Source organism: Mirounga angustirostris, unplaced genomic scaffold (genome assembly GCF_029215605.1).
Source record: "Mirounga angustirostris isolate CCGP_5_RB_7025 unplaced genomic scaffold, mMirAng1.0.hap1 SCAF_13, whole genome shotgun sequence".
NCBI lineage: Eukaryota > Metazoa > Chordata > Mammalia > Carnivora > Phocidae > Mirounga > Mirounga angustirostris.
The window spans coordinates 38,831,495-38,859,281 of NW_026991721.1; the positions used below are offsets into that span (position 1 = coordinate 38,831,495).

A 27,787-nucleotide genomic window follows, 5' to 3' on the forward strand; every position below is an offset into this window, starting at 1 on the left:
CAGGTGAGTGGGGTGGCTCCTTCCCGCCGGGATCAGGGACCACCGTCGAGGATTTGGGGGAGCTGGGCCAACGCGGGGCGGAGGCAGGGTCACTCTCTCAGGAAGTAACTACCCGTGGAGATCTGGATCTGGGGAGTCAGAGTAGTACCCCTGTGGTGACTCTTCTTTCCTCCTACCCTCTTTGGGAAGAAAAGACACGGTTTTTGAGGGCCTGGTGTGTGCCAGGAACAGGCTCTTTACACATCATCTGATTTCACCTTCACGACAGACCCTGTGAGGTGCGTATTTCTTATATTTTTACTTTTCTTGGAAAGTTCAGAGTTGAAAGTACAGAGTCAAGTCTGTATGACTCCTCTGTGTTAGCAAAAAACAAATGCATTCTTCTTCCTTTCCTTCCTCTTGACCAAATGGCAACATCTCTTTTTTCCTTCTCCCATTAATGGAACCAGCCCTTAGACATCTCCAAAGAAAAGGGCATTTCAGATGCAAAGTCTCTCAGCGTCACACCTACCTTCATCACCAGCACCCTAAGACGGTACAAGGTTACAACTGACAAACAGTGCTAGTAGTTCAAGTCCAGCGGGTAAGCTTAACCTTGCCTCTGACCATTTGGTTTTCAGTGGCTTAAAATTAATTCCCCACTGATGTTCTACTCTAGTTGGCTTAGGGGGAAAACTGGAGTTCTAATTCTAATCCATCCAGTAAAAGTTTGTGCCCGTCAATTAATTCTCAAAGAAGGATGGAATTCATTTATTTGTTTTAAAAATAGATGTGAACAGAGCCTAAAGTGACTAGAAGTGTTTCGGTAAAGCCATAATCTGTGGTGTATAAATTTCAGCACTGGAGTTCACTTGTATATATGTTGTTATCATACTAGCTTATCTTCAGGTAGGGATGTGTCTTATACTTCCATTCTCCTTGCCAGTGCCTTTATTTCCTAGGAAAATGTTTTTCATGGGCACTGTTTTCTCTTTTATTTCATCTCCACTTTCATTCTCATTCCCTTCCCCGAGTCAGAAAAGAAAAACAAGATTCTCTGGAAGATTCTCTCCCTCCACACCCGTCCTTTCCACAGCTTTTAGTTCTGTCTTCAAACAGCATCTGTGATTTCAAAATATTTTAATTTGATAGTGCTTTGTGCTTCTTAGATCAGATAAATTTAAATTATACTTGTTACTGATTAAACTGAAGGGAGAAAAGAATTAGTCAATGTAAACACCTTGACTGCTACTCTTTCAAGGGGCTGTTGATCTTCTGACCTCCTTGGTGTGTCTTCCTTATTTCCCATGGTACATCCTGAACACCAGTGCATCTTTAGTCTGGCCAGGAAATGCAGCAGGAAAATGACTCCCTGCCTTTTATAGGAAAGGGGAAAATACCAGCTGGCATTGGCCCATTAGAGTGTGTGTTGTTTTTTTTTTAAATAAAATATATACTTTTTTTGTTGGGTTTAAACAGGTGTGACACATTGGATACTGTATAGCTTCTTATCTTTCCAGGCTGTGCTATGGTTTTTGCCCCTGAAGAAGTAGAAGGGGTAGATATGCTGAAGGGAGAAAGGAAACAAAGTGACAAGAGAAAATGTTGAGGTTCTGAAAAGGGTTTGGAGGGTAGTTGAATAAAGGGAAAAATAGCTGATGCCTCATAAGCTCAACCAGACAAAGTTATGTTCTTAGAGCAAAGCCCTATGTTCTTTAAACTTATCTTGGGGGGTCGGGCAGTGGGTGGAGGGTGGGAATAGGGGATTGGATGAGAATTGTTTTCTTCTAGTTTCTTACTGAAAGTTCCTTTTGAGAAACTTTATTCTTATATTAACTTAAACAAGAAAGAAAGAATGTTTCCGAATCTCGATATAAAATGCCTTGTGCATAATAAATATTCAGTTAATGTATCCTTCACCCTTCTCTCCCCCAACCCACTAAGGAGATGTTGGTGGCAAAACTAGATCCATTCCAGAACCAAGGAAAGAAGAGAGAATTATGAAACCCAGAAGGATGGAGTGAGACCAGCCACGACTGTTACTACCTTCTTACAGTGGCTCCTAGGGGAGCTTAAGGGCCAATTTTGAAATGTGAAAGGAAATCTTTATATAGTTTTATACAAGAGTTGCGTTCTAAACTCTGAGATATCGTTGAAGGATGAACTGTCAGGAGATCTGAAATTTTGTCAGTTTTCCCACTGACTGGCAAAACTCACCTTTCTTTACTGTTCTCTGATCCTTGCTCCCAGTTGTTAAAATTTGCTTTCATTATGAACATGGTGGTGGGCTAGGAAGTAGCTTATATTTGCAGAATCCTTTTCCTTCAGCATGTCATGGTGACAATATCAAGGAAAATGGGGATTTAGTAAATATAGGTTGACTGGGGTCTTCATGCATTTACAAATGAATTGCTAAATTATTCACTTGAGGTTTGGAACTTAATATATTTTAGGGGTTTCATAATAAATAAACTAATGAAACTGAAAATCACCTTAAGACAAAAGAATACTTACATTTCATGTAAAACAGCTTTTACCATCTTGTAAAATGCTTAATTCCCAGGGCAAGAAAAATTCTTAGCCAGAGGAGTTTAGAATATCAATTTTATTATATTTAACATTTTATCTTTTTTTGAAGACTGGGAAAATTGGGATACACTTACCATTATTAGAGCTAGTATTAATTGAATACTTTGTGTAGGTCAGCAACTGTTCTAATAGTTTTATACATTATATATATATTTAATTCTCCTTATAACCATGAGATTGGTGTCAATTATCCTCCCTCCAATTTTGCAAATAAGGAAACTTAGACACAGAAATTAGAACTTGTCTAGGTGGATTTGTAGATGAATTTGTTACTAGCAATTTGCTGTATGATTTTATATCTCTTATTGTTTGCATCTACATACCATAGGACAAAATTACCCATACTTTGTGTGGAAAAAAAAAAAAGCCTATGGCCTTTGAGTGATAGTTAGATAAGAAATGTCTCCAAAGGTTTTTTACATCTCTAAATGTATTTTGAGAATGCATCCCTGAATTTTTAGCCCCAGAGCTACAAGTTCAGAATTTCCTATATATACTTTAAGTTTACCAAAGGGGCAGTTTCTTTGAAGCTGAAAGTCTCTTTTAGGATCTCTTGTTTCTCATTTATAAATCCTTCTGATGAGACTTATGGATGGGCCAGAAGCCATCTCCATTTATCTTTAGGATATTTGTCAAGGGTGGGAAAGTGGGGGAGTGGGGGGATGGTATGCTCCTCAGATACCATAGCTGGGATCTCAGGGTCTTATTCTCTTCTGCTTATTTGTACTTTTTAGGAAATCTGTCTCTCCTTCTCTCCCTCCCTCATACATAAGTCTGTGAATCCATTGGAGGCAAATTGTCTTCTTTGTTTTTTAATCTTTACAGCCTTAACACTGACTATGATACTTTATACACATGAATGTGCTTGGGTTGAAATTTCATTTAATTTACCATTAGTAAACAGTAGAGTCACAGAAAAATCCAGATTATTATTAAGTTTAACCAGTCTTTTCTTTTAAAGCATTTGGCATAGAGATTGTTTTAGTTATAGAGAATAAGTTGACACAATTAAAAATATTTAAGCAGTATTTATTTTAAATTCAATGAATCAAAAAGTAAACTTTGAATTATATATCACAAGTCTTTTCTTGGTGCCCTAAATAGCTTAGTTTCTTCTGTGGGGAAAACATCAGAATGCCAAGTCACATTATGTGTTTTAAAATGTGTGAGAGAGGGGCGTCTGGGTGGCTCACTGGTTAAGCGTCAGACTCTTGATTTTAGCTCAGGTCGTGATTTCAGGTTTGTGGCATCGAGCCCCGCATTGGGCTCTATGCTGGGTGTGGAGCCTGCTTAAGATTTTCTCTCTCTCCCTCTCTTAAAAAGCAAAAAACAAAAAACAAAATGTGTGAGAGTGTTTCCTTAAAGAATGAAGTTTGGTAACTTCGCTATATTAGAAAGGTTAAGTAACATGCTCAAGGTTAAGTAACATGCTCAAGGTTATATATTGATAAACACCAGATACGTCTGACTTCACATTCCAATTTTTTCCATACACTGTGTAGTAACATAAATAGGTGCTTGAGAAGATGTCAAGGTAGATATCTAGTTCATCTTCTGAGAAGACAGCTCTCAACTAGATGCCAGGAATTTTGTTCTACCTTCTGTGTTTCTGAGCATAACCAAATACTCACAGAAACAGAGCTACAACTGCGACCATTGCTATGAATGGGAGGTATATGGTGCGGCTTTCTCAAACGCTGAGGGGGATTGATTTAGGGAGGTCGGGGAAGACTTCCATGAGGCACTGAAGTTTGAACTGTAGGAGACTGGACACAGTTTATCTGGCTTCAAGCCCAGAGCAGCATACTATACCTGTTCTGGGTGTATCGCTTCAGGCTTGGATCAATGAGTGCAAGCAGGTGAAAGACAATGGAATCGGTTATATCAATTTAAGTTGTTAAAGGTTAATTCCACTAGAGCTCCAACATGAAACTGGGCAGTTAGGAAGAATTAATAACCAAAAGAAAACTAATAAGAATAAATCCGCAATATGTTGTTTCCATGTATTAATCCAGATCTTATTTCTCAAGTGTATATTTCTCAGTTGAAAGTTATACCCCATTTTCATCCCCCACAATATCCTTACCTCCCCAACACACACACACAGAGTTGAATTTATAATCACTAACTCTTGTAGGCTAATATTGAAAAGGCTAACTGGCCTTTCAGGGTCCACGGCCTGGGGGATTCCAAGTCAGAGAAGAAAGAATATGCTTGTATGGAACCAGAATTATCTTGGCTAGCCATTTTCCTTGTGGTCCCCATGTGTCCAGAGTTGCCCAAGCTCTTGAATTTACAAAAGAAATAGAAGGCCTTGTCCCTGTTCTGAAGGGGCTTGCTGCCTTATTGAAAGACAAGACGTGCATGAATCAAACATTCAAGACCCAGTATAATAAAGTGCTGAAATTGTGCGGGGAGAGGGGGTAGGCTTTCATAGAGGAAGAGTGCCCAGTTCAGGTCACAGTAGGAAGACTGCAAGAAGCCAGTGGGCATGAATCACCCTGAAGGGACTGAATTAGAAAAAAAGAAAAAGGAAACTAGTAACATGCACTGTATGCCTATTATATTCTAGGAACTATGTTAGGTAATGTTTTATCTTCTGTTGGTCTCATTACAGTTTTGTGAAGCATATCTACAAATCCATGTTTCACAGATGAGGAAACTAGAACTTGGATAATGTTATCAAACATTGTCTTACTGGTTTCAAATATAATCTGTATTGCACAACTTCTTTTTTAGACCTTTCTATTTTCATACTCTGTTTTTAGAGAACTACACCAATTGACCATGATTGAAGACAATAAGGAAAATAAAGACCATTCCTTAGAAAGAGGAAGAGCAACTCTCATTTTTTCCTTAAAGAATGAAGTTGGTGGGCTTATAAAAGCACTGAAAATCTTCCAGGTAAGCACTCTCCATATTTTTGCATAATACTCTTCTCAAAGGAGTCTCTAAAATTATATTTAAAATATAAATTTTTTTTAAAGATTTTATTTATTTATTTGACAGAGAGAGACACAGCGAGAGAGGGAACACAAGCAGGGGGAGTGGGAGAGGGAGAAGCAGGCTTCCCACAGAGCAGGGAGCCCGATGCAGGGCTCGATCCCAGGACCCTGGGATCATGACCTGAGCTGAAGGCAGACGCTTAATGACTGAGCCACCCAGGCGCCCCATAAAATATAAATTATTATAAATTCTTCAGAGATGGATGGGAGAAATTTCTTAAGCACTTAAGTTTCTAAAATATTGCTTAATTCTAACAAATGGGCAAGGGATACAAACCATTTACAGAAGAGAAAATACAAATAGCTAATAAAGAAACGGGGGAGGAAAGATTCACTTCACAGATTTCAGAGAAGCAGATCTTAATTTTGTTGTAATGAAATAGAATATTAAAAATTTAATATTATTTAATGACATTAGTAATATATTTAATGATATTTTTAATATAGCAAAATAGCAAAGATTCTACAATTATACTGTTCCCTATGGTCAAAGCTTCAATGCATTTGGGACTTAAATACACCTTTGGTGTGAGGGTAAATTGGCACAATATGTAGGGAAACAATATGTATTAGAGCCTTAAAATGTTCACACAATTTGACCCAGTAATTCCACTTCCATAAATCCATCTTTTAATTTTTTTTTTTTTTTGAGAGAGAGCACACATGCGCGAGCTGGGGGGGTGCAGTGGGGGGAGAGGGAGAAGGAGAATCTTAAGCAGGCTCCATGCTCAGTGTGGAGCCCTATGCAGGGCTTGAGCTCATGACTCCGAGATCATGACCTGAGACAAAATCAAGAGCTGGAGTCTTACCTCACTGAGCCACCAGGCGCCCCCCCATAAATCCATCCTGAGAGATTAGGGGTCTGTCAGGCAGAACACGAATATTTACTGAGTACTTACTGTGTGCCAAGTGCCCTGTAGAATCTAAGGATGTGGACCTGAACAACGTAGACACAGTGCCTGCCCTCGCACTGTGTGTAATTAGGGGGAAAAACAGATAGTAAACAAATAACAATAGTAAATAATTACATGTGTGCGAAGTGACCTGAAAGAAATACCAGATAGTATTATGATAACATTGAACTGGGGGACCTAACCTAGTTTATGGGCTTAGGGATACAAAGACTTATTTATAAGAACTAAAAATTATGAACAAGCTACTTTTCCAAGGGTAGGGGACAGGTTAAAGTATGCTAATAGAACATCATTGGGATTAAATTCTTAGACTCTGGAGGTGGACCCCCTGAGTTGAAATCCTTGCTCTGTTATTTATTGGCTGGGTGATCATGGAAAAATTAATTAGTCTCTTTGTGCTTTAGTCCTTTCATCTATAAAATGAGAACCCTGCCTACCTCATAGGGTCATTGTGAGAACTAACAGAATTAATATGTAAAGAGCTGATGTTAAGTTTTAAAAATCAAGTTTATATCCATACATGCTATTTTATAGCCATGTGAAAATATTTCAAAGAATTAAAAATTTTAAATACAGACCAGTTGTCTAGAAGAGTTGCAATGAAAAGCATGTTTTCCTACCCAATACACCATATCCTCAGTCCCACTCCCTAGAGGCAACCTCTCAGCTATTTCTGTTCTTGAGTCCCTTTGATGATGAATTTATAATATCTAAATATTGTTCTGATACCTCTCTTTGAGTTATCAACTTTACATGATATTTGCTCTCTCGTTAATGATACTGATACCATCTCCATCCCTTCTCTCTCTACTTTCCCCCAAGTTTGATAATTATATGATTATTGATTCTTTTGATTTTATTGGTTCTTTATTGATTACATTTGAGTTTTTAAATAATGTACCTATATTTCTTCTTCCATCAACTTTCTTCTTTATTTTATTTTTAATCAAAGAATGCATGTGCATGGTTTAAAAAGTCAACCCACACTTTAAGGCTTATGAAGAAAATAAGTGGTCTTCATCAACTCCCCTCATTATTAAATGTTTTTATTTGTTTGTTTGTTTATGGGGGGAGGGGCAGAGGGAGAGAGAAAATCTCAAGCATACTCCCCGCCCAGTGCGGAGCCCGATGTGGGGCTCGATCTCACGACCCTGAGATCCTGACCTGAGCCCAAATCGAGTTGGATGCTTAACCGACAGAGTCACCCAGGCTCCCCTTCATATCTCCTCATTTTTAAGTTTAATTTATTTTGCTAATCCTACAGCAAAGGGTTGAGTTAATCATACACTTTAAATCATGTGTAGACTATCATCATCAATTTATACAGCCTCCTCCTGTTTTATTTCATTGTTCCATTCAGTCTCCATTTCTCTCTTCTGATAGCTGTTCTGATATATTTGATCTGTACATGGAATTATTTTTATGTGCACTTTAGAATATGTAGTTTTTATGTGTGTGTGTTAATTTATGTAATTGTTATTGTACAATACACTTTTTCTTTCACTCAGCACTGTTTTTAAGATCTACCCATGTTGATGTGTAACCGTCTCATTTTATTTATCCTCAGCCTGCAGGAGGCAACTATTTTCAACTCTTTTAACTACATTTTCTAGAATTTACTTCCATTTTTTTTAAGATTTTATTTTTAAGTAATCTCTACACCCAAGATGGGGCTTGAACTTACAACCCAGAGATCGAGAGTCCCATGCTTTACCGACTGAGTCAGCCAGGTGCCCCTACTTCCATGTTTATAAACAGTACACTTGTTGTGTATTTCTTGATTTTTTTCACTTGTAGATACCACCTACTGATTTCCTACAATGAAAGTAAAGATGGCTTTTTTGACACAGTCCCCTTTCCAGTGGCCCCCTTGACTTTCCTTCCCCCCATCTTCCCAATGAAGTTATGTCCCAGTTTTTGGCTATGCCAGTGTTCAGTGTTTTCATTCTTAAGATTATATAAATCTTGCTCAAAGAAGAGCCATATTATCCATTATTTTGACTTCCTTTTTGGTAAACAGGATTACAACTTAGTGTTTAAAAGCATGGGCTATAGAGCAGGGCAGTTTGAGTTTCAATTCCAGCTTTGACGCTTATTAGCTGTGTGCCTTTGGGCAAACTGCTTAACTTCTCTGTGGCTCTTTTCCTGTAATTGAAATACATGCTAGGGAATGTCTCACTTATTACTTCTACTTTGTGTAAATTTCCCTGGGTCTTCCTGACTAAAATTTTCTTCCAGATGGACTTTTAAATTATTTAGTTACATTTCCTCAACAAATTCCTTCAAGATTTTGATTTTGATAATGTTCAATTTATTGAGCAATTTAGGAAGAATTGACATTTTGCATCTTTGTCTCTAAAAACATAGTTTAACTTTATATTTATTCAAGTCATAATTCAGAAAATATTTATGAATGCATTCTTATTGTAAAAATTAATAAGAAATAGATTAAACTCTGTTAAAATTTTTAAAAATTTTAATTTCAGTATAGTTAACATACAGTGTATTATTAGTTTCAGGTGTACAATATAGTGATTCAACACTTCCATACATTAACCAGTGCTCATCACAAGTGCCCTCCTTAATCCCCATCTCCTATTTCACCCATCTCCCCACCCACCTCCCCTCCAGTGGCCATCAGTTTGTTCTCTGTAGTTAAGAGTCTGTTTCTTGGTTTGTTTCTCTCTCTCTCTCTCTTTTTTCTTCTTCTCGTTTATTTTGTTTCTTAAATTCCACATATGAGTGAGATTATATAGTATTTGTCTTCCTCTGACTGGCTTATCTCACTTAACTTTATACTCTGTAGCTCCATCCATGTCATTGCAAATGGCAAGATTTCATTCTTTTTTATGGATGAATAATATTCCATTGTGTATATATACCACATCTTCTTTATCCATTCATCTATGGATGGACACTTGGGCTGCTTCCATAATTTAGCTATTGTAAATAATGCTGCTATAAATATAAGGGTGCATGTATCCCTCTGAATTAGTGTTTTTGTATTTTTTGTGTAAATACCCAGTAGTGTGATTACTAGATTGTAGGGTAGTTCTATTTTTAACTTTTTGAGCAACCTCCATACTGTTTTTCAGAGTGGCTGCCCCAGTTTCGATTTCCACCAACAGTGCAAGAGGGTTCCTTTTTCTCCACATCCTCTCCAACACTTGTTATTTCTTGTGTTTTTTATTTTAGCCATTCTGACAAGTGTGAGGTGATATCTCATTATGCTTTTGATTTTCATTTCTCTGATGATGAGTGATGTTGAGCATCTTTTCATGTGTGTGTTGGCCATTTGGATGTCTTCTTTGGAGAAATGTCTGTTCATGTCTTCTGCCCATTTTTAAATTTGGATTATTTGGTTTTGGGTGTTGAGTTGTATCAGTTCTTTATAAACATTGGATACTAACTCTTTATCAGATACATCATTTGCAAGTACTATCTCCCATTCAGTAGGTTGCCTTTTAGTTTTGTTGATTGTTTCCTTTGCTGTGCAGAAGTTTTTTATTTTGATGTAGTCCCAATTGTTTATTTTTGCTTTTATTTCCCTTGCCTCAGGAGACATAACTAGAAAAATGTTGCTATTGCTGATGTCAGAAACTCTCCTTTAGTTCTGATCAACTCCAGTATATTTAGTAACTGGCTTTCTTCTATTGATTCCATGATAAAGTCTATGTTCCAGGATAAATCCTGCATATTCCAATTTCCCAACATCCCTGATACTCTTTTTTTCTTGTTGCTCATGTTCCTAATAATTCTTACTTCATTTCTACCTTTGCATATACAGTTCTTCCTGTTTGGAATCCTTCTTCCCTTCTGTCTTCCTACTCTATCTATTCTTTAAGACTCATCTTGGTTCCTGTCTGCTCCATGGAAATATCTACTTTCTCTAGCCCATAATGCCTTTTCCCAGAACATCTTCTGTACCTGCTTACTACTTGTACTTTCTCTTAGCCTTTCATGTGTTAGCCAACTAGATTATAAACTCCTTGTATGTCTTGCTTTTCTCTGTATGCTTCACAGCCTTTACCTGGCTACATAGGTGTTCACCAAGTTAATTCAAATTGAAAAGGTTAGTGTTGGAAATCAGATATTCTAACCTCATTTTTTTAGATGTTGGGTAATTGGTTCTTATGTTTCATTATTATGCCACTGGTGCTGGTCCTCAGCTATCCAAATTGGTAAGATAAGATATCGTCCTCCCACAGGTGTGCACATATGGGCACCCAGCTTGGGCTGGCATGGGAAGAGAGCAGAAGAAGCAATCTGCTTCAGCTGGTTACTAAGTTTGTAGCTTAAGAGATTTGAGGTATTAAATACACTGTTCAAGCTGTTCATCTAATTTTATTAAATGCATATTCACAAAAGAAACTTTCCTTTCTAAAGGACTAACATTAATATCACTTTTTGAAAATGCTTTTATTTGTGAGAAATTTTTGAAAAGTTCTTTTTGTCTAGGAGATTTGATATTTTTATTTGAGGCCATTCAGTTCTGGCAATTTGAGGGACTTCTAGTGGTTGTTATTTTATTAGTTTCTGGAGGGTGTGATGAATTTTTCAACTTTTTTGAACAGTACCTAATATTTAGGGGGAATTATTTTGCTGTTGGTAGCACTAAAAACAGCCTTTTTCTCTTTTGACTATGATGGTGAGTTTGGAATTGATTTTGAGTGGTAGTGAAAGTAATGAACTCAGAGACTATTACCATCTGAGGCTGTCATATATATCTTTACTCTCTGCTTTACCCAGGAGAAGCATGTGAACCTGTTACATATTGAGTCCCGAAAATCAAAGAGAAGAAACTCAGAATTTGAGATTTTTGTTGACTGTGATATCAACAGAGAACAATTGAATGATATTTTTCATCTGTTGAAGTCCCATACTAACGTTCTCTCTGTGAATCTACCAGACAGTTTTACTGTGAAGGAAGATGGTAAGTTTGAAAAGTGAAAATCCCACTCAGAAGATTAAGTACATAATGTGTGTCCAATCTTATATTTATCTTGAAGGCATGAAAAAAATAAAACTCTGTCTCTTCAAATTGCTTAGTTTGGTAGTGAAGGGAGCAGAAAATGTAATTGCTCAAAATACTATAGAGCAATTATAAAGAACGTTTTATCGAGTGTGAGAGAAGCGAGAGGGAAACCTTGGGTATAAGGAAGAATTCAGAATAGTTAGAAATTGATTAAGTTTTCTCAGTTTCCAAATCTTTAAGCATTTCTTAATTTCACAAACCTTCAGTTTACAATCCCTGAGCACTTAGAAATTCCCACAGGGCTTAGCATCTGGCAGATATTAAGTGAATATTCAAATTTGTTGAGAATATTGATAGGTGCTGACAACTATGATGTGAATACATTCTTTACACACTCCTCCCTGTCCCCACTCCCACCAAAAGTAAGTGAAAAGCAACAAAGCCTCCTAAGGTTTCTAATGGCTAAGATCTTCTGTTGTGGAAAAAAATCCTTGTCATTTACTTGGCACAAAAGACAAAAGGATAATTCAACCACATTTTGTATATAATACTAAATTTAAAGTAATCCCTTATGACATGCACAATTTGGGGTATACTCAGGGCTGACACTCATCTGTTATGTATTTTATGGCTGTGTAAGTTATTAAAATACTAATATGCTTCCATTTCTGAGTGGCAGATAGCTGCTTCCCCAAGTCCCTTGCATGTCCCCACCATGCCTAAAGCCTGTGCGCTCCAGGTGCTACCTAGAGCCTAGGACTCTGCTCATGTCTATTTTGAGTGATTGTTGCCCCTGCGGTATTTCTGGTTAAATCTCTTGACTGTCACTTTTGGGTATGTTAAAAAGAGCATTAGGCTGGAGCAAGGAGGATTGAATTCTAGTCCTCTCTCTTCCAACAGAGATGAGTTTACCTTGGGTAAATTACCTCTCTGAGCTTGGTTATCTCATCTATAATATGAAGAGTTTCCTAGGGGCTAAATGGTTCAGTTGATATTTAGGGAATACCAACTTGTGTCAGTTATTTCTACTGAGAAGCAACGATACAAATATATGTATAGTCCCTCCCCTAGAGTCTTTCCCATTCTTTTCCGTGAGACAGATATAAGATATCTTATATATAAGATTATTAAACGATTCCGTTTCCGAGAATCAGAGCAACCCGGAAGACAGAGAATTAGCTCCACCTACAGGGTCAGGGAAGGTTGATTTGGGTCTTAAAGGAAGAGAAGGACATTCTCAGGAAAACAGAAGGATGGGGCGGGGCAGGAAGTGGGAGTAGGGTGTAGGTTATCCAGGCAGGAGAACAACAGGTGCAAACCCCCAGAGTTACAGGAGGGCTTGTATGTCTGAGGGAGGGTGAGAGATCAAAGTGGCAAAGACATCAGTGATCTCTAAGAGCCTTTGCATCAACAAAAAGAAACATGCAAAGTTCTCATTAAATTTTGCACCTTGGTCTGCAAAGTTGTACATCCTAACTCTGCTTTTTTAAGGATAGCTAAATATGTAGCTTAAACAGTTTTGTTTTGTTTTGGTTTATTTTAGGTCCATTACCAAAGTGTAGCATTTCACCAACCCTTAGGAAATCAAGGCTCAAAAAAATATTTGAACTCAAAAATTTCAAATAAAATTTACTTATTATAAATAGAGCAATTTATTTGTTTAAATTTTGACTCAAAGTACAAGTTACAATAAAAAATTTCATCCAAATGTATTTATGACTTTCTTAATTTTTTCTTCCTTATTGCCTATTTAAGATTGTCTCTTCAACTGTTAGTGGTTTTGTATTTTGCAGGTATGGAAACTGTTCCTTGGTTTCCAAAGAAGATTTCTGACCTGGACCATTGTGCCAACAGAGTTCTGATGTATGGTTCTGAACTGGATGCAGATCATCCTGTAAATATTTTTTTTTAAAGATTTTATTTATTTATTTGAGAGAGAGAGAGAGCACATGAGAGGGGGGAGGGTCAGAGGGAGAAGCAGACTCCCTGCCGAGCAGGGAGCCTGATGTGGGACTCGATCCAGGGACTCCAGGATCATGACCTGAGCCGAAGGCAGTCGCTCAACCAACTGAGCCACCCAGGCGCCCGCATCCTGTAAATATTTTTAATAAATCTTTTCATGAAAATAATTTAAAGCAAACTAAAAATTAAGGGAAATTCTTTCCTTTTCTGGGAGAACATGCTTATGCTAGACTAAATAGGATCTGGTTTTAATCTGGATTTCGGGAAGTGCCGGTAGTTCTCCACACTGGCGGAATCCCGACTAACTTCCTGAAGGCATCTAACTTCACTGGCTCTGAAACACTGTCCCATATCTGGCATTCCTAGTAATAAGAGCTTTTCTAAGAATTCTGCTAAAATGAAGACAGTATCTGCAGCAATTTTTGTTAAAGTGGGTATGGATTATTGGAAAGCGGGGGTAAAGATAGGAGGGGGAAAGACTTATCACCCATGCTGTCCTGCATGACTGGTTTATTAGGCAGTTGATGAACTAGGAAGTTGTTTCTTTGGAAAATTATATGGGACAGGGTACAGGCATAAACTGGAGAATCAGTAAGCCCAGAGCATTAAGGTTGCTTATGGAGTCCTATGGTCCTGGGAGGGTGGAGAAAAAAAGAGTGCAATTTTGGAGCGGTATGCACCAGTGCTTTGATTTGCTGCTTGGTAGCTCTGTTCATTGACTGCATATTGCCTTAGATGGCCCTCAGCTGATCCACCTATTTTTTTCTATAATAGCTCATCGAGCAATTTATTAATTGCAATTATACTTGCTCTCAAGGCATTTGCAGTCTAGTTGGAAAGATAAAGCACACATCTATAAATAAACATGAGATTAAATTGTGAAAAGTGCTAAGTGGCAGGAACAAATTGCTTTGAGATGTACACAAGAAGACAAACACTTCTAGTTGAAGAGATCAGAGAAAGGCAACCTTTTAACGAGGCCTTAAAGGAGTTTGGCAGGAAAGAGATGGGGAGGAAGGACAGTTCATTGCAACATGAGCAAAGGTTCAGAGGTAAGAAAATCTGGAGCATGTTTATGGAGAGGTGACTAAATAATTTCTTTCTGATCCACTGCCAAGTGCTATTGATTTTACCTCCTAAATATTGCTTAAATTTGTTCCTTGTTTATTCCTATTAGCACACCTTTAACTCGTCTCCCAGCCTCCAGCTCACCACCTCAAACCCATCCTCCTCATAGTCACTAGAATGATCTAAAACCTCTGTATGATCATTTTCCCTTTTCTGCCTAAAGCTCACCAGTGATACCTAGGTACCCATCTAAGAAAATTGAAAACATATGTCCACACAAAAACTTGTACACAAATGTTCATAGCAGCTTTGTTCATAAAAACAAAAAAGTGGAAACAACCCAGATGTCCATCCACTGATGAATAGATAAGTAAAGTGTGATACATCCATAAAATGGAATATTAGTGATCATAAAAAAACACAAAATACTGATGCATGCATGCTACAACATGGAGGAACCTTGAAAACTGTGATAGTAAAAGAAGCTGGTCACGAAAGGCCATGTGTTATATGATTCCTTTTATACAAAATATCTAGAATACCCAAATTCATAGAAACAGAAAGCAGATTAATGGTTGCCAGGGGCTGGAGATGAAGGGAAATGCAGAGAGTCTGTGAATGAGTATGGTGTTTCTTTGGGGGATAAACATTTTCTGAAATTATAATGGAGGTAGTTGCACAACACTGTGAATGTACTAAAAATCACTACACTGTACACTTTAAAATTTTATGGTGTGTGAATTATATCTCAATAAAGCTGTTATTTAAAAAAAAAAAAACAACCACCAATGACTTCCCATTACCCAAAGACTGAAATCCAAGCTGTTTCAGACCTTTACTAGCAGACCTCAAACTAGTCCGCGCTATGTTCCACCTCCTTCTCCAAGCTCCAGCTCACATTTCCTTAGGCACAGTGCGCTGTTTTTCATTGCTGTGTTGTCATCGGTGCTGTCCTTTCTGTCCTTTCCCACCCAGCTGTCCCCACTCCTTTACTGAGACTTAGCTTGGGAGTCATCGCTGGGAAACCCTTCCTGACCCTCACTACCCTTTTTCACATACTCTGGATGAGGAGTTTCTCTTTTGAGTTCCAGTGGCATTTTGGGCATATCTCTAATAAGGCATTTAGCATATTGTTTCATAATAATTGGTTGATGTAAACTCCTTGAAGACCCAGGTTTTGCTTTGTTCCTATTTGTTTCTCTGGATTTTAGCACAAGGCCAGGTGCCTAGGAGAGGCTTGTAAATCTGTGTTAAAGAGATGAGTCTCATTCTCCCCTTTCAAGTGTCTTCCCCTTCTTTCCTGTTTTGTGTTATTGGCTGTTTTCTCCTGGGCTTTGCTTTTTGAAGTCTTATTTTACCTATTTTTAAAAAATATTTTTCTAGGTATAAATTCTAATGTTATTATTTTATTTCTTTATTAGCATTGTTTGCTTTTGCAAATATGAGTATGTTTTTACTTTGCGATAAAATCTAAAGCTAGATTTAGTTGTCATGACTTCATGTATTATTAATTACTGTTTTATTATTAATTATGATTATAGGAAAATATAGCTGAAGAAGTAGTCAAACGATTAAGAAAAAAAATCTCACATTTGGAAAAGAGTTGTGTACTTAACTAGGATGATGCTTTTCTTATTCCTGAAACCATTTTATTTTTGTAGCCACTATAAGATTTTTGTATCTTGGTATCTATAGTATCTTTTATCTTAGTGGCCACAATAGTATAAAGCTTTCATATAACATTGCCTTTTTTTATTAACTTATTTTATTGAAATTCAGTTTTTAGCATTAGTATATCATTAGTTTCAGATGTTCAGAGTTCAGTAATTCATCAGCTGCATGTAACACCCAGTTCTCATTATATCACATGCTCTCCTTAATGCCCATCATCAAGTTACCCCATCCCCCCACCCATAACATTGCCTTTAAAATAAAAATGATCATACATTTCTAAACAGTGCTTGCTCAAAATAACAATAATGTAGCCCTTTAATATCGTAACTTGAGTAATAATGAAACCTTCATTTGTCAGTATTTTTTAGGATGGATATTTTTAAACCTTTCTTTAATTATCAGGGCTTCAAAGACAATGTCTACCGTAAAAGACGGAAGTATTTTGCAGACTTGGCTATGAACTATAAACAGTAAGTGTCTTATAAAAGTAACTTATTCAATTTTGAAATAATAAATGAATAGAGTAAATTATGCTCATTTAGTAAATTATGCTTAGCTCAAAAGATAAGTGCTATTGTTTATTGAATGCTAATTCAAAATAACTTCTCTTTGTCTCCTTAGTGGAGACCCCATTCCCAAGGTTGAATTCACTGAAGAGGAGATTAAGACCTGGGGAACTGTGTTCCAAGAGCTCAACAAACTTTACCCAACCCATGCCTGCAGAGAGTATCTCAAAAACTTACCTTTGCTTTCTAAATATTGTGGGTACCGGGAAGATAATATCCCACAATTGGAAGATGTCTCAAACTTTTTAAAAGGTAATATGCTTAATTTTTTTTAAGGGGAATGTTGAAGTCTGTTGTGATCATGACAGAATTTTTAATAGAGGAATAAAGTTCAAGTATATGGGAGGTCAGAATTTTCCTTACTCTGTCCTGGAGTATTTGGCATCCCATCTGAAGAGGGACAATCATGATCTGGAGCAAGTGTAGAGGAAAGTGAGCAGAATTATAAGGGGCTTGGAAAAATGTATTATATAAATAAAATTTGAAGGACTCTTAGGGTGTTTAACCTGGGGATATGGGGGACATTCAAGCTTTATTTAAATACTAGCTGACCATCTTAGGTAATAGCGGGAATACTATGTGGCCCTAAAGTAAATGACAATTGGATAGAAACTGCAAGCTTTTAGCTCAAAATGGAGAAGACCTTGTTAAATGAGCCATTTGAAAATGGAACGGGCTCATGAGATGGTTATTTCTGCATCCCTGGAGGTTTTCATGCAAAGCTCTCCACCCATTTGTCAGGGATGTGGTAGAGGAGAGTCAGGCTCCTTGGAGAAGATTGGAGTAAATGGTCTCTGAAGCTCCTTTCCACCCTAAGACTATCATTTTCCCAAGGAAGAAGATGTGCTAGTAGAAGCATCAACAAAGATTAAGGACATTTTTTTTCTCTTTTAGTTCTTCATGCCTATTTTCTTCAGGCTTCCTTATTTTTTCTAGCTAGTACGGAAGTAAAATGATCAGTGATCTCCAGGGTTTACAATATATAAGAAAAATAAATATCCCCTTTGATCTCTGCGGACTAGAACATTAGGGAACAAATAGAAGTTATGTTTTTCACTCAGAGGGAGTTTAGTTTATTTCCGTCATGGTATGAAATTCCTATCTTTGAATTTCTTACACAGACCATCATAAAAACCTACATATTTATTCAACTCCATAATTCTTATTATGCACAAAACTAAGAAAAACTAAGCAGGAAAAGGCACTATTGTTTTATAAGGGAAGAACTTGTATAAATGGTTCCTATAAAAACTAGGTTTAAAAAAAGTGATTAAGGATGACAGAGAACCAATGTATGTGACCTCACACATGGGTATTACAAAGATGGGCAAGCATATGCTACAGAAGTTACCAAATTAAATTTGCTTGAGATTTGGAGGAAATATTTTGTTATGGATACAAAACTGAAAGCTGTTCACTTGGGGTCTGGAGCATGAGCTGGATGCGGAACAGGTTGCTAAAGGTGTTTCAAGGGAAACTGTCAAAGAGGGAAACCAAACCTAAATGATAGTTCAAACAAAACACTGGTTGGAAGGAACTCTCTACACTGTCGAATATGGTGGCCCCTAGACACATGTGGTTGTTTAAATAATTCACATTAATATAAATCAAAATGTTAGTTTCCTAGCCAAACTAACCACATTTCAAGTGCTTAATAGCCACATGTGATTAGTGGCTACCCTACTGGGTAGGCTAGGTATAGAACATTTCCATTATTGTGGAGAGTTCTATTGGACCATGAAGTCTACCCATGAGAGTGGGGGAATCCAAGTACAAAAGCAACCAGATGGAACTGGAAGAACAGAGGGCGAGGGTTTGAAATGAACAGCAAGCGTAGAGCTTATAGAGGTCCCCCTAGTCACTGCTGTCCTACCGGCAGGCCCCCTTCTACACAGGGCAAGCAGTTGTAGCTGTTGGGGAATCAAAGAGCACCATCCAATTTAGATCAAACATACTTTGCAAGAGAAAGTACTGGCTAAAAATGGCATAGCTTAAAAAGTGATTCTGATCTAAATTAATAGACCTAGTTGGGTTTTTTTTTTTTCTTTTTAAAGGAAGTAAGACTGTCTAGGAGATATTCTAAACCCTTTAAGGAGACAGCGAGGTATAATATAAGAAGACCTGGGCTCTCATTCTACCTTTATCATCTACGGTGTGACTTTGGGCACATTATTGAGTCTCTGAGCCTCAGTTTAATAGTCGTCACAATGAGGGGAATAAACTTTAATAATAAACTCGAATTGTAAACATGAAAGGAGATGTAATATGTAAGGTCTAACGCATTGCCTGGCCCCATGGTAAGTGCTTAATAATTATTACTTTCGCAGAGTACACACATGATACATTTAGTTTCCATATTCTCCCTCAAAGTGCTTCTAGGTACCACTGGCGGGATTAAAATGTTACAGTAAATGGTCTGTTGGGGTGAAGATTTTCTTCATTTTCTCCTTTGCTTTGCAGAGCGCACGGGTTTTTCCATCCGTCCCGTGGCTGGTTACTTATCACCAAGAGATTTCTTATCAGGTTTAGCCTTCCGGGTTTTTCACTGCACACAGTACGTGAGACACAGTTCAGACCCTCTCTATACCCCAGAGCCGTGAGTACTTCTGTTTAATATTCGTTCATCAAATAGTTATTTGTCAAGATGGTACTTCCTTCAGGAGTCTTGTGTGAAGATTAAATGAATGAACATGTGTAAAGCATTTGGAACAGTGTCTGGCACATAATACACGCTCCATGCTCTATGTATGTTAGCCATTATCATAACTATTATTAAATGACAACCTTTACCTGTTAGGTGCCAGGTGCTAGTCTAAGCAGAGGGAGTGTAAAAAGAATCAGACAAAAATTTCTGCCTTCATAAAATTTATATTCCAATGGGGGATAGAGATAATAAACAAACAAGTAAATATATATATATATATATATATATATATATACACATTAAAATATATAATATAATATATACATTTATATATATAAATGTGTGTATATATATATATTTAATATCACCAATCAATGCTGATAAGTGCCATGGAGAAAAATAAAGCAGAGAAAGGGGAAAGCGGTGTATGTGTGGAGTGTTTCTATTTTGAAAGGTGTGATCAGACAAGGACTCACTGAGAAGGTGACATTTGAGCAGAGACCTGATTTGGTGGGGGTGTGGGGCAGACATGTCTATGGGTATCTTATGTGTATATGTTTGTGAGTGGCCTAAGTTTTGAACCAAAATAGTTTCTTTAGTAAATTGTTAGTGTCGTTCATGGTCCATTTGCAAAGTAATGCCTCCTGAATAAAAGTAAGATCAGATTTTGGCTTGATTGAATTGTTGACCATGCATTTATATGTGACATAAGCATCACAGAGTGACAAACCTGTACCTCTTTTTCAGAGATACTTGCCATGAACTCTTAGGTCACGTCCCCCTTTTGGCTGAACCTAGTTTTGCGCAATTCTCCCAGGAAATTGGCCTGGCTTCCCTTGGAGCTTCAGAGGAGGCTGTTCAAAAACTGGCAACGGTATAAATTGGAAAATAGCTGTATAGATCAGTAATTCTTATTGGGATGGGATGGGAGTGTGAGTTTAAAAGTGCATATTCAAGATGACTGTTAGAAAATTTGTCTTTGCTCATATTTAATTTAATTTAAATACTTTCAATAGTATTAAAGGAGGATGTGAAATTATAAGGTTCATCAAAAGGACATATGGGCTTTAAAAAAAGGTAGAGAAACACTAGGGTTCAATAATGTTAATTATTTGTAGATCTTTTTTCAGTAAAAATGATAGGTTCTCTGAAAATGATGCTAAAAATGTTCTTGAACATTAGGTACAAGACACCGTGCTGGAAATACAAAGATGAGTAAGGCCTGGTTCCTGCCGTCAAGGAATTTATATACAACTTAGGGAGTCAGTTGTGTTGAATGGATGAACTCTACAGAGAAGTTCAGGCAGAGTGTTCTGGGAGGTCAGAGAATGGCTTGGGGAAGGTTTCATGGAAGAGGAGTATCTGGACTAGCCTAGGGAAGATGAGTCATGTTTTCACCTGCCAAGAAGGGAAGAAAGAGCATCTTAGGATGAGGGCACACAAGGAAAGACAAGGAGGTGCTTGGTGTATCTGGGGAAATGACAAGAAGCTGGAACAGAGTGTGTTAGGGTGGGGGAGGTAGTATGAAAAAGGCTAGATGATTAGAATAGTGCTTCTCAAATCGTGGTTTGGGGACCCCCTGGTGTTCCTGAAAACCTTGCACAGGGTCCTTGAGTGAAAGATCCACTCAGAATGCAAAGTGGATTTCAATATAAGAACTAGAGTTCATTGATATGGTTTCATATTCCACATTGCAGCTGAACTTCAAGAAATTACCACTTGTTGAGTTTCGATGTAGTCTCAAAGAAGAATATCCACAGTTATGTGAAAAGGCTATTACAATACATAGCCTCTTCCAACTACTTACCTGTGTGAGGCTGAGTTTTCTTCATATACTTCAGCCAAAACAACATATGGCAACAGGTTAACTATAGAAGCAGATATGAGAATCCATCCTGTTTTTCTAGCCAGACATTAAATAACATCTAGACAGACATTTAAAAAGATTGGGAACAATGTAAAACAATGTTTCTTTCCTGACCCTTTTTTTGTGTTGTGCAATATAGTTACTTTGCATTAAATTGGTATGTTACCATGAAATGGTTTATTACACTTTAAAATTAATTAGCAAACATGTAAATGTTTTCAGTCTTAACTCACATAAACAAAAGGTCCTTTGGGTCCTGAGTAATTTTTAAGAGTATAGAAGAGTCCTGGGAACAGCAGTTTGAAAAGTGCTGGTTTAGAATAAAGCCAGATTGTAGAAATACTTGGGAACAAGTCTGGGGATCTTGAACTTTATTCCAGCGCACTTTGGGTCAGTGACTAAGAGTTGCAGTTTGTTTTAAATTGAGTTATTCAGGCTGTGAAAGTAACATCAATGTCCTTTTCCAGTGCTACTTTTTCACTGTGGAGTTTGGTCTCTGTAAACAAGATGGGCAGTTGCGAGTCTTTGGTGCTGGATTACTTTCTTCTATCAGTGAACTTAAGGTAAAAGCCATACGTCTCTCCACATAGCCATGTTTACTTAATATAATTGATATGACCTGAAAGAGTTTTTGGATTTGAACAAGTGCATACTATGGAAAATACTTGGGGTGGCAGTAAACATTACTTAAGAGACAATTTTCTCTATTTCCTAGGTTTATAGAGATACCCTAAATGTTTTTTACTTATATGTGGAATTTAATTACTTAATTTCTTTCTCTTTTTTTTGAATATAGTTGACACACTAAAGACATATCTTTCATTTATTTAAAGGTTTATTTATTCATTTTAGAGAAAGAGAGAGTGCACAAGCAGGGGAGGGGCAGAGGGAGAGGGAGAGAGAGAAAATCCCCAAGCAGACTCCCCGCCGAGTGCGGAGCCTCATGCAGGGCTTGATCCCAGGACCCCGAGATCATGACCTGAGCCAAAACCAAGAGCTGGCCGCTTAACCAACTGAGCCACCCAGGTGCCCCAATAGACATATCTTTTATATAAAAAGTATTTTAAAGCTTTTGCTTACAAAGTTTTGCTGTTCCCTCACCATTTTTAGTGTGTTAGCAATAACTTCTCCTAAATTCTATGGAATTTTTTGAGAATTTTATTTATCTAATAAAGGAATGAACTTAATGTTTGCTGAGTGATGGGTGTGTGTCAAATACTGTCCACGGTACTTCTTGCTCTCAGGAGTCTACCACCTGACGGTGGGTATAAGTCATGTATAGAAATTACTAGTGCAGGCTAGGAAGTAGGTGTCATAATGCAGGAATATACGTAAATATTGTCAGGTGCCTCTTACACCTGAGTGTTAGAACAAAGTCATGGAGATGGTCTTGGGGCATTTATGGGGAGCAGCAGCCATTTGCTTTGCTGGAGTATACTGTGGCTTAGATAATGCTGTAGGAAATAAGTTTGGAACTGTAGGTTGGGGCCATTGCAGTCGTACCTTCAGAGGTGTGCTGATTCAGGTGGTTGTGTTTGGGATGTGATCCATGAAATTAAACAGTATTCTTTGATTCACTGACTCTTTGTCTTCTAGCATTCACTTTCTGGACATGCCAAAGTAAAGCCCTTTGATCCCAAGATTACCTGCAAACAGGAGTGTCTCATCACAACTTTTCAGGATGTCTACTTTGTATCTGAAAGCTTTGAAGATGCAAAGGAGAAGATGAGGTAAAGTATATCTTCCGTATGTCTTAACTTCCCTCTACAAAAGATAGGTCCAGTAATGGTAACAAATCACAGAAGTAAGCAGCTGGATAATTAGACGCCTAGGAGGTACCTTCTGCCTATGACGTATCTCCCTTTCACAACAAATATTTAGAGTATGTTGTTTATGGTGATGTTTGGTGATTGCATATATGAATCAGATACATTGAGAAACTGGTTTCTTCCCATCAGAGTTTCTAATCTATTAGGAAAATAAACTGTATACAAATTACCATATAACAGCATAGAAAGCCTTAGAGAGATACAGATGAAACTTTGTTTTCCATTTTATTCAGGAACAATTTATTCCAGATGGGGGAACAGGGAAAGTTTAATGGCATCTGAGAAAGCACTTGAAGGATAAATAGGATTTAGATATGTTAAGTTTTAGGCTAAGGGACAGTGTAAAAAATGTAAGGGAGGTGGAAAAATATAAGAGTGTGATGCAATAAAGCTATGATTCAACTATTTTTTTAACGATTTTATTGATTGAGCACAAGTAGGGGGAGGGGCAAAAAGAGCGGGAGAGAGAGAATCTCAAGCAAACTCTGTGCTGAGCATGGAAACTGATGTGAGGCTCAGTCTCACCACCTTGAGATCATGACCTGAGCTGAAATCAAGAGTCAGATGCTCAACCTACTGAGCCACCCAGGTGACCTACTATGCTTTAACTATTAATCAGCTAAGTGTGTTGTTAAGAAAGGAGGACATTGGAGGCAGAGAAACTACTCAGGAGATTTTTGTAATACTTAAGGTGAAAATAAGAGCCTGGGCCAAGACAGAGGTAGTAGGAAAGGAAAGGACTATAGAAGCAGAATCAACAAAACATTTGGTGGAAAGGGTCTGAGGTCACAGTGGGATCATTGTGGGATATATGGGGGTTGAAGACATGCTCCTTGTCTTCCAGAGATTTTCTGTTACTTGCGGAGTTAGGCCAGGCACAGAACCCAATAACAATACTAGCAGGGCTTCCTCTAGCACATATGGCCCCTTTGCGCAGACTTGAAGAAGGGGTCCCTTCTGGGTAGACCAGGTGGATTGCAAGCTGCATTTCAGCCCTTACTCATGTACGGTTGTCCTCTGCTGTGTTCCTGGGGTCCTGAACACAGTTGTTCTTGGGGGTGCCAAATGAGAAGTTCAAATGTTGACTTGATGAAGAGGGTAGGACTTGAATGCATGAAGAAAGGGTGGAAGTTAGGTCATTTGAGAGAAGGTTAGAGGCAGACATTCTAAACAGAAAGAATGTCCATGTGCAGGAGGCAGGACTGTTCCTGGCCTCTGTATGTGTGTGTGTGTGTGTGCGTCCACGCAAATGTGTAGGTGTGCAGGTATAGTTAGGTAAATCACAGCTGAGGGGTCTGTTACTAGGTGGCCAAGTCTGCCATTGTCTCATGATAAAGCTACTGTAGTTGGTCTCCTTACTCTAGCCAAGAAATATATAAAGTAATAAATTACCAATAAAGTCATCCACAGGATCTTTCCCTAGCAATGCAGGGGTGGATGTGTCTATGACAGTTTTAGGTTTCCAACCTGTGTAGGATTCTAGGGGATCTCTGCATGTGCTGTGTAGGAAAGTCATCAGATTGGTTGTGTGAACAACTAATAAAGATTTGCCTTTCACCTAGTGTGTGAAATAGGTTTGCTGTTGCTCATTCAGTTTTCATCCTCTGCTTCCTAGAAATTGGTTGCCTCTTATTTGTTTTCTTAAACAGAGAATTTACCAAAACAATTAAGCGTCCATTTGGAGTGAAGTATAATCCATACACACGGAGTATTCAGATCTTGAAAGACACCAAGAGCATAACCAGCGCCATGAATGAGCTGCAGCATGATCTCGATGTCGTCAGTGATGCCCTTGCGAAGGTCAGCAGACAGCCAAGCATCTGATCCTGAGAGTGTCTGAGTGTCAATTCAGAGACCTGTGGGTCAGCTCCTGCTTTTCTTGAAGACCTGGTTGTGGAGGGACAGCCTCCAAACAATATTCTCTACTCCTATTCTTTAATTAGTCTTTTGGAAATTTGCACCTCAATACTGTATACCACTACCCATTATTTTTTTTGTAACAGCTTTAGTGAAATATGATTCATATACCATACAATTCACTGACCACTCATTTTTTTATAGAGAATTTTTTTGACCCTAGAGATAGATCTAATACCGGCTTGATTCTCTTTTCCCTAATCCTTCTTGAATAAAATGACTTTTATGATCACTTAAAATGCCTGGATGGGTATTATGGAGCTGACCCATACTATTACCTAAGATCCTCTTATATCTAAAGTATCTTACTTATCATTGAATTTGTGCCAAGCTTGATCACATTCACAGCCCTAAATTGAATAGGAGACCAGCTGTCTCCACTGCTAGCGTGGGCAGAAGTATAGAGGCCTTTGCATGTGAAGCGTACCTTGTAAAGAGGAAGTCGTCTAGTTTCAAGTGTGGTATCTTGTAGGGAAATATGAGTAGCCAAATCTGGAAAGGTTGATTGGGGTATAATCCTCAAGAGCAGGCTAAGAATTTGGGACTTTCTTTGGTATGGAACTAGGGAGCCCCTTCCCAAGCGACCATCCTCCTTGAGTGAGAAACTTTCCTTTCGAAGGCACTGCATGATGCTGGTTTTGTTTTAGGTTATCTGTTCTACTCATGGCCAAGGGGAACATGGAGGGGGGGGGACCACTTGCAAGGCCCTATACTCACACATGCAGAGTATTATGATGGGCTTTGTCCTCAGGTTAGCAGGAGATGGTATTGTCAAATGGAGAGTTCAAACTAAGACTGATGAGAGAAGCACAAAGTTAAAGTTGGGAAAGCAACACTGAGCACTTCATTTCCAAGATACAAGTGAAGTCATAAATACAGAGGCAAGGCATAGGGGTAGAGGGTGGGGAAATAGGTGAGGAAATGGGATGTAAGAAAGGTCAAGAAGACCATTTTAGGTCTGACAGCAATAATGCAAGGGTTGCAAGGACTGTTTTTTATGTGCTGTTGGCTATATCATACAGGGAATGGACCTGATAGAAGAGGGTGAAGCTGGATTCCTGAATACATGCTGTCTGTTTGATTTGCTCCTTTCCTCCTCCCCACGCCCTCTTCAGGTTTCTGTTTCTGGTCCTCTTCTCTCTCTGCCATCTCTTCATGGGAAATGTCATCCACATCCATGACCTCAATTCCTTTTTTTTCCCTTTAAGATTTATTATTTATTTTAGAAGGTGGAGAGGGGCAGAGGGAGAGAGAGTCCTAAGCAGACTCCACGCTGAGTGTGGAGCCTGTCACAGGATTTGATCTCACAACCCTGAGATCAGGACCTGAGCCAAAAAACCAAGAGTTGGATGCTCAACTGACTGCACCACCCATGTGCCCCCATGACTTCAATTCTTATTTTCTAAGACTCCCATATTTGCAGTTCTAACCTTGACATCTTTCTTGAATTTTTGCATTTTAAGTCCAGCTGCCTGCTGGATATTTTCCATCTGAATGTCCCTAAATCAGGCTAATATTGTACAACTTCTTATGGTACCATTCACATAGAATGAAATGGGTTTGTACAACATGGTAGTCCTATCAAGTATCTCAAACTCAAAAGGTTAAAAAACCCCACAAACAAAACCCTCAGAATCATCTGAATATTACACCTTATCAGCTTCCTCTCCTAGTGTTGTCATTTCTGTTAATGATATATTAAGGGTCATATTTTCCACCAATTTTTCATTCTTAATTAGCTACTTAAAAAACTGTTTTTACTTTTTTCCCCACATTAATAGTCAAATTGTATACCCTTTAGCACATTTTATTTCACCAGACCACTAGATCTTTTAATCCTTTTTAGACCTCAAAAGAAATTATAAAAAAACTTTTTGTCCTACAATGAAGTAGAATTGGGAAGAGAAATTCATGCTATTTCAGATTTATACATTACTTATAATTTTAGTTAAGTATAACTATTAATAGACCTTTGATAGTAATTGATCTAAGTTAGCTAATCTAAAATCATTTGAAATACTGATTAGCTAGTTTATAGCTGGTATATTTGGTTGCAAGGAAATCTATTGTAAGAAAACCATGATAGATAACAGTTAATAGCAAATTATACATACTGTATCTGGTTATATTAATACAACTTTGATCATGGTAAAGAATCATAGTTATTGAATTTTAAAACTATGGTATTTAAAACCACTCTATGACTAAAGCACACTAAAATGAATGTTAAAGCACAATCATTATTATTCATTACTTCAGAATAATGGAAATATTTCATGATTGATTTCAGTTCTTCTAACCTCTGGATTTGTGATATTTGGTAAATCAGGAGTCCTGAGAGTTTTCATGTATTTTAAATTTATATCTTCAAAACATCTAAGAATATGTTAATATTTACTCCAATATGAGAACAGAATTGAACCAAAAGTTTGGTTTATAATTCTTAATCAGTTACTTTTTACTTAAAGACTTAGGTGATATTTTCCTGACTTTTTGAAGAAAGCTCCAAAAGCTGGTTGTCAGAATGCCTATGTTTCTTAATCTGCCTATTTTGTAATTCAGAGTTATATAATAGTAATGACACACCAGAATGTATATAATTATACTTAATTTTTAAGTTGGCTTTCAAATTGAAAAAGGAAAAAATCCTGGAGTTCTTTAAAGGCACACATAATAGAGTTCATATATTAATTTCTAGGAAATGAATAAAGATGCTATGGTCCATTTCAGTCTAGTCTTTACTATGTAATATACATTTATGATTTGTAAGTTTGTTATTCAACTGGATAATAATAAAT

At 37.6% G+C, this 27,787-nt stretch overlaps 1 protein-coding gene across 1 annotated transcript; it reads left to right on the forward strand.

Annotated features, from left to right (window-relative positions):
- On the forward strand, positions 1–27,787 carry TPH1 (tryptophan hydroxylase 1). Its single transcript, XM_045892655.3, has 11 exons — positions 1–278; positions 5,337–5,472; positions 11,237–11,420; positions 13,256–13,356; positions 16,569–16,636; positions 16,788–16,984; positions 19,193–19,328; positions 20,124–20,250; positions 21,711–21,806; positions 22,840–22,973; positions 24,722–27,787. The coding sequence occupies exons 2-11, from the start codon at positions 5,356–5,358 to the stop codon at positions 24,894–24,896; spliced, it is 1,335 nt and encodes a 444-aa protein (XP_045748611.1). The 5' UTR covers positions 1–278; positions 5,337–5,355; the 3' UTR covers positions 24,897–27,787.